The 7048-nt window shown below is 42.0% G+C and overlaps 1 protein-coding gene across 1 annotated transcript; it reads right to left on the minus strand.

Moving 5' to 3' along the window:
• Positions 1–531: 531 nt before the first annotated feature.
• LOC108297788 (diphosphoinositol polyphosphate phosphohydrolase 3-beta) lies at positions 532–6817 on the minus strand. Its single transcript, XM_017520504.2, has 2 exons — positions 5884–6817; positions 532–1831 (listed from the first exon to the last, which is right to left on the minus strand). Coding segments are annotated over exons 1-2 (495 nt in total). The 5' UTR covers positions 6378–6817; the 3' UTR covers positions 532–1830.
• Between the last annotated feature and the right edge of the window lie 231 nt (positions 6818–7048).

Below are 7048 nucleotides of genomic sequence, written 5' to 3' on the forward strand. Positions count from 1 at the left end.
CAGTCTGTGAAATGCAAAATGGTTCACTGGAGTCAGGAGTGTTAACTGCTTAATTTACTGTTTTACCTACCTTCAAATATAACTTTAAACTTATGTGCAACTAACAAATCTACAGCTATTGTTCCTCTAAAAACTATTTTAAAAAGTGGCTTATATAGGTTTTTATACAATTCCATAAACATGCTCCTTGGAGACCCCACCTCTTTGATTTTTCACATTTGTATGAACTGGTATGTAGGTATTGGCAAAACCCCTGCTCAACAGCATGTAAGATTCCATTATTATTTTCCAGTATTAATAAATAAGAATTTAGCTTTTCCTATTTCAATGGGCCAAATTAAAAGAAAAAACTGCTAACATTGGTCTACAGCAAGGGAACTGCTAGCTACTCCAGGGTATTTCTCCCTTCTCTTTGTGGGCATTTGACCTCTTGGGCCAGAAGCATATGCCGCAGCCAATGTTTTTTAAACAATCTAAAATTTTTCCTTTTTTCTTTACCTCATATATTAGCCTTAATAAGAACTCCAGTAATTATTTTTATAAACTTTATTATGGAAAATGTCAAACATACAAAAATAGAGATGAACATATATAATGAACCATCATGTTAGCTATCACGCAGCTTCAACAATTATCACGGCCAATTTCACTTCATCAGTATTTCCAATGCACTTAACAGCCAGACTTACTATTTTGAAGCAAATTCCAGGAATCATATCATTTCAACCACAAATGTTTGAGAACGTAGATGAGGATCTTTCTTTCTAACATAATGATAAAACCATTATCCTAATACCAAATATCTCACCAATGTTCAAATAACTCCGATGGTCTCATAAATGTATTCATTTTACAGTTCGGTCAAATAACAATTCAAATAAGATCCATACAGTTGGTTAATATGTCTCTTAAATTTCTTTTAATATATAGGTTCATCCTTCATCTCTTTCTTTTATCCTTGTAAATTATTTAAAGAAGAAACTGGGTCATGTGTTCTGTAGTTTCTTATAGTCTGGATTCTGCTGATCTCATCTCCATGGTATAAAATAATGTTTCTCTGCCCTCTGTATTTTCTAAAGACTAGGAATTATTTCTAGGGGCATGGTCAAATTTAGGTTCAATGCTTGGGCAAATATTTTAGGAGACGGGGTCTCATTATATTGCCCAGGCTAGACTAAAACTCCCGGGCTCAAGCAATCCTTCTGCCTCAGCCTCCTGAGTGGCTGGGACTACAGATGCACAAGACTGTGCCTGGCTTTGCTAATATATTTTATAGATGGTGTAGTATACTGCCATCTGGAGGCACATGTCTGGGATGACACAGACAAATTTTTGCTTTCTACTATCTCACAGCTGCCTTGAAGCAGTTGTGTGACACTTGTAAGCAAAAGTCACATATATGCTAGACAGATTAGAAACAGATTGTTTAACCATTCAGTATAATTACAAAATATGAATTACTTAAACAAATCTTCAGTGATGTCTACCATATTCTAAGCAATATCTTATGTGCTAGATATATAAAAAAGACTAAGGAAACAAGTTCCTTGCATTCAAGGGCATATAATCTGGTGGCAAATACAGACACATAATCATAAAAGCACAAAAAAGGCCACAGGTGCCAAGTTAGAATTCTGTACAGATACAGTGGTAGTGCAACAACCTGGAGAACAGTTACTGCAATAAACAGGGAAGAAGTGTCCAAAAGCATAGGGTGAGCTGTGTCCTTGGAGTGCGAAATAGCTCATCTGTGCTTCACAATTCCATTCATCATTGGGTTCACAAAGTTGATTCTTTCAAAGTAAATCTGAACAACATCTATGCCATTCACCTAAAAAAAAAAATCTTATTAATAGGGTTTTATTGGTTCATCAATTCCTCTAGTCAACAAATATTTATTGAACACCTACTATGGCTCATCAACCACTTTGAATTGGAAAAGCCTTCAGTGAATTATCCAGTGTAGTTCCACTGTGAGACCAGATGAGAGCCTGAGGGAATAACAGATTGTCCCAGATACATTATGAAGCTGAGAAATCAGGAATACACTTGAAGTAGACATTTCTAATCTGTGGATCAATGACAAATGTCTCCAAATTCCAGCTACTATTCTAGGCTCTGAGGATATGGGGAGGATTCTGTCTGGGTCCTAGACCTCAAAAAGTTATTCTAATAGGCCAAGAGTCATTCAGAAAGATGACTGCAATATGAGAATAATGCTGAGAATATCTGTTTTGCCTGGTGCTTCCACAAAAGGAACTCTGAAAAAGAAAACTCTGGCCAGCTGTTAGTACTGTAAGCTCTAACCTCCCTTTTCCCAGTCAACAACTATTGAAGGAAGAAATGTTTTTCCTTACAATTGAACTTCACTTGAAGGCAAGTGAGACAAGGAGCAGCTCCAGCATCAGAGCCCTTTAAACCATCTATCCCACAAGGGCCTTCTAATGTTGCTGTTACTTTACAAGTTCTTCCACATACACACTTCAATTTTTATTGATTTTTCTAAATACAAAAATGTTGAAATCTTTACAATGATTCTCTCAAATGAAACTATATAAAGGGCTTAAAAATATTTATAGCCACACTTCATCCCTTTCAGGGTTACTTCTTTAAAAGGTGACCTGATCAACAGAACATAGGTTTCTTAGAAAATATGTTAACCATCCACAGTAAATTCTACATCAAGCATATAGAAATTACCTTTACTCCAACATGTCTTCTTCAGATTTTTTTTAGGATAAGAAAAAGTAGGCACTTGCTCAGTGGGGGATAGGGGTAGGGAATCAGTCTTCTAAAAACATGCTGAAAACAAATTTCTACATAATATCTGAAAGTCTTAATTACTTTTGATCAGTGTACTGTTTTTATTTGAGAGGGTATAAGCTGAAAATTTCAGCTGTACATTTTTACTTCATTCTTCACATAAATAATATTTAAGTACTATGTAATGAGTCTGTAAGGAGAAAATCCCACTGCGCATCAAACATTTAGAGGATACAGATTATAGACACCATTGGATTACCTCTGTGTCAACTATTTTACCCTGACATTTTTGGATTACTCTTTTAAAATGAAAAGCTTTTCGCCCCCCCCCCCCGCCTTTTTTCTAGGCTGAACTAACAAAAACTACCTATGTGACTTGAAAGTTTATTTTAAAGTATGGTAACTGTAAAATGTTTTGTTGTTAATTTAGAAATGAAAGCCTTGGGAGTTTTACAAATCACATAAACTGAAGATATCTGGACCTCGAAGGAATTCCTAGTAAGTAGTAATACTTAATCCAAATGACACAGAATAATACATAAGAAATATTTACAGGCTAACAACTCATATGAGTTGGTTATTATCAACACTGTACTTTTTGTATTTTTCAAATACTTAGTTCAAAAGTCAAAACTTAAAACTGCATATTATTATCTCTAAGAATAGCATATATAAGATAAACCTCCCAGGTATTTGTGTTATTTTATCTGGAGGTAGTCTTACGTATGAAATAAAATAATAATCCATTTCTCTGCTGTTAGTGTATACTTTAACGAATTTCAGGTTACTGATAATATCTGTTAGTTGATTTGGATTATTGGAATAGAAAATGTCAAATGGTGGGATTTAAAAAGTTTATTTTAAAAATAAGACATGTTTTTCCATACAAAGAAAGATAATTCTTGAAAATAATATTTGATAATTCTGCATAATTTAGAATATGAGTTATACTTACTCGGCTTTTAAAAGCTATTCATTTTCTATTCTACTCATTCCTTTGACAACATTAATTTTGTTAACTAAATGTAATTTACTTAGATATATTTTATATATGGAAAAGATCTCATTTTAAAAGCAGTGGCATCAAAGATTTAAAGAGTCGCGATATTCAGTTCTACCAATGATCGTATCTTTTCAAAAGCTAATTTGTAGAATAACAAAATATTTAAATTAGTTATCATCCACATACATTTATTATTGGTTTGCAGAATACTTTTTTTTTTTTTTTTTTTTGCGACAGCGTCTTACTCTGTTGCCCAGGCTGGAGTGCAGTGGTGCTATCTCTGCTCACATGCAACCTCTGCCTCCCAGGTTCAAGACATTCTCCTGCCTCAGCCTCCTGAGTAGCTTGGAATACAGGTGCATGTCACCATGCCCGGCTAATTTTTTGTATTTTTAGTAGAGATGGGGTTTCACCATGTTAGCCAGGATGGTCTCGATCTCCTGACCTCGTGATCCACCTGCGCTGGCCTCCTGAAGTACTGGGATTACAGACGTCAGCCACCCAGCTTGCCCCCCCTCCCCATACTCTCTTCAAAAACTAGGCTTTTACTCAAATGTCATGGGAGATGAGATCCAGAAGATGAACCTAGAATTTACATAGCAAAACCCCAAATTTCTTAATAGGAAGTGCCTAACAGTGACCAAAAAAAATCAAGGGACCCCAAATACCTATCAATAATGTTTAAGAGATATGACATAGTCTAGGTTGTTCTAGAAATTAGGAATGATCTTTTCATTTAATACCCTCTCCACAAAGCAGGCTTTCCTTCTACCTAATTTCAGGCATGGCTAGGGGAACAGAGGAAGCTCCAGAAGAGAGATTTAGTTATTTTAGATGGGATTCTTGACTTCAAGCAAGTATTGAGGCAAACGTGAGAGCTTTAAATTTGGCACCCAGAAAAGGTGGTACTGTGAGACAAAACAGTTATTCGCTATATTGAGAGGTTGTTAAGGTATCCTAATAGTTTGACAACTCTATACCAGCTGAGCAACACTAGAGATAACTTAGTTGGAATGTAATCGCCATAAAAGATTCCATTCCTGTGGTTACTGGGAGTCAGGGAAGTTTAATCTGAATGTCACTGCATTCAAATATGGGAGGGATTCTTTCAAAAACGAACTTAAATTGAGAGAACCATGGTTCTTCTATGGTATAGGAAGGGGCAATGGGAGTTGGAAGTTGAGCATGGGAAATCAAATTCTGTGAGTACAGTTTTTGTGGTAAGATGTGTTTAGCTAGCAGATCCCCAACAGCATCAATTCAATAAGGTTAATCTACATGGGAAACAGCCATTTGAAGTCAGCAGTGAAAAATTACCACTTGTGAAAAATTTTTGAAAACCAAATGGTCTACATAGAAATAGAAAAAAAATTCTGAAAGGGGCAAATGAGATCCCATTTCTGAAGCTAACCTGACTGTCGAGTGCAGAAAGGGCACAAGAGGTAGAATTCCCTAATTTTTTAACAAATTCAAAACTGATCTTTTAAACCAACTCCCACCACGGAAGGGCTCCCTGACAACAAGGGCGAACGCTGCAAAGGAGAAAACAACTCAAGGGGAAAAAATACTAAAAGATGCCCACACAACCAAGCTGGTAAGACTTTAAAGGCCTCCACTACCAAACAAACCACAAGACTGGTATGAAGATGCGCACGCAGGCTCACCCGTGAATCTGTGTGAAATGTAAAAGAACCAAAAACATCACAAGGCGCAAAGGCAGACACACACACTCCCCCACACCCTTTGCCCCCCCACGCCCCCCAAAAGCAGGGTGAGCAGTTAAGGCACCTAAAAACCCCAAGCAGCCACACACACACCCCAAAAGCAGGGTGAGCAGTTCAGGCACCTAAAACCCGAAGCGGCTTAGGCTTCCCGAAACATTTTACAGCGTAACCAAGAAGCGAGTTTGAAAGCATCTGAAAAACGTGCGAACTGTCTGAAAACAGGGCCTGGCAACGGAGACAGTTTGCAAGCGTGATTCAGAGGGTCTGCCAAGGAAACAAAAGAAGCCTCCCTCCTCCCGGTGAGACCGCACATGGCACGAGAGGTGCTCCGGGCGGGATGCGTTTTAAGCGAGGCGGACAAACAGAAGTCTGCGCGGGCGCGAGTGTACATACTAGGGATCGCTGTCTGGCGAGGACCGGGCCATGGAGTTTCCATTGGTTGGGGAGCCGCCCAGCTTCAGTTTCTCCAGATATTCGGCGTGCACGGGCTTGTGGCACTGGAGAACCTTGATGGCATCTTCGACTTTGAACCACTCTCGCTTCCTGCCAATGTTAACCGAATCTTCCCAATCCTCCAGCAGCTCGGTGACAGTCAGTACATACACGTACGTTCTGTGCTTGCGATCCTGGTTCTGCTCGAAGACGCCCAGGAGCCGGCCTAACTTCCCCTTGACTCCTGCCTCTTCGTACACCTCTCGGACCGCCGCACCGCCCGGCTCCTCCTCGGGCTCCATGCCCCCGCCCGGCACGATCCAGCGGTCCGGGTACCGACTGCTACTCACTAACAGCACCTCGTCCTCGCGTTCGCTCCGGAAGCACAGGCACGCCGCCCGCTTCTTGAACCCCTCCGGGTCGTAGGTACGCGTCTGGTTGGGCTTGCACTTCATCCTCGAGGCTGCCTCTTCCAGCCGCTCGCTGCTGTGGGCTGCAGCCGAGGTGCCGGGAAGAGAAAGGGCAGAGGCGAGGGGCAGGGAGCGAGAGGCGCCTCAGTCTGCCCGCGAGCCGGGAGAGCTGAGGGAGAGATGAGGCTGGGCGGGGCGCGGGCGGAGGCGGGGGCGGCGAGGAGCGTCAGTCAGCCAGTTAGCCAGTAAGATGGGCGGCCCGCCGGACCCGGGCCCGCCGGAGTGGAGGAGGCGCCGCAGCCCGCGAGCCCGCGACTCTCCACCGAGCCCACCGGCGTCTCGGAGGAGCGTCTCCCTCCCTCTGCTGCCGGGCACGGGCTGAGCGAGGTGGGGCGCTATCGCGGGCTCATCCTCGCTCCCGTTCACGTGCGCGTTCGCGCTGTTGAGGGCGATGTGCAGGGGGCGGGGGTCTCCCGGTTCCCGCAGCGCGCTATGCCTCGGGCCCACTGCGCAGGCGCCGCGCACCCCTTGGGCCGGGAACCTCTTTAGCGCACAGCGAAATTCACCGCGAAATTCACCTCATGGCCTTGTGCCTCTGGCCGACTGCTTCCACGTGTGCCTTTGACTCAAACGCAACAGTGGCGCGGCGGGACGTTTGTCCTCTCCCTCCCCACCACGCTGCAAGAAACCTACCATACAGTCGTTTTACACATGAC

Source organism: Cebus imitator, unplaced genomic scaffold, assembly GCF_001604975.1.
Source record: "Cebus imitator isolate Cc_AM_T3 unplaced genomic scaffold, Cebus_imitator-1.0 Scaffold844, whole genome shotgun sequence".
Taxonomy (NCBI): Eukaryota; Metazoa; Chordata; class Mammalia; order Primates; family Cebidae; genus Cebus; species Cebus imitator.

Excerpts from the sequence above, each read along its gene's own strand:
- LOC108297788 (XM_017520504.2), bottom strand. The coding sequence starts at position 6,377 with ATGAAGTGCAAGCCCAACCAGACGCGTACCTACGACCCGGAGGGGTTC.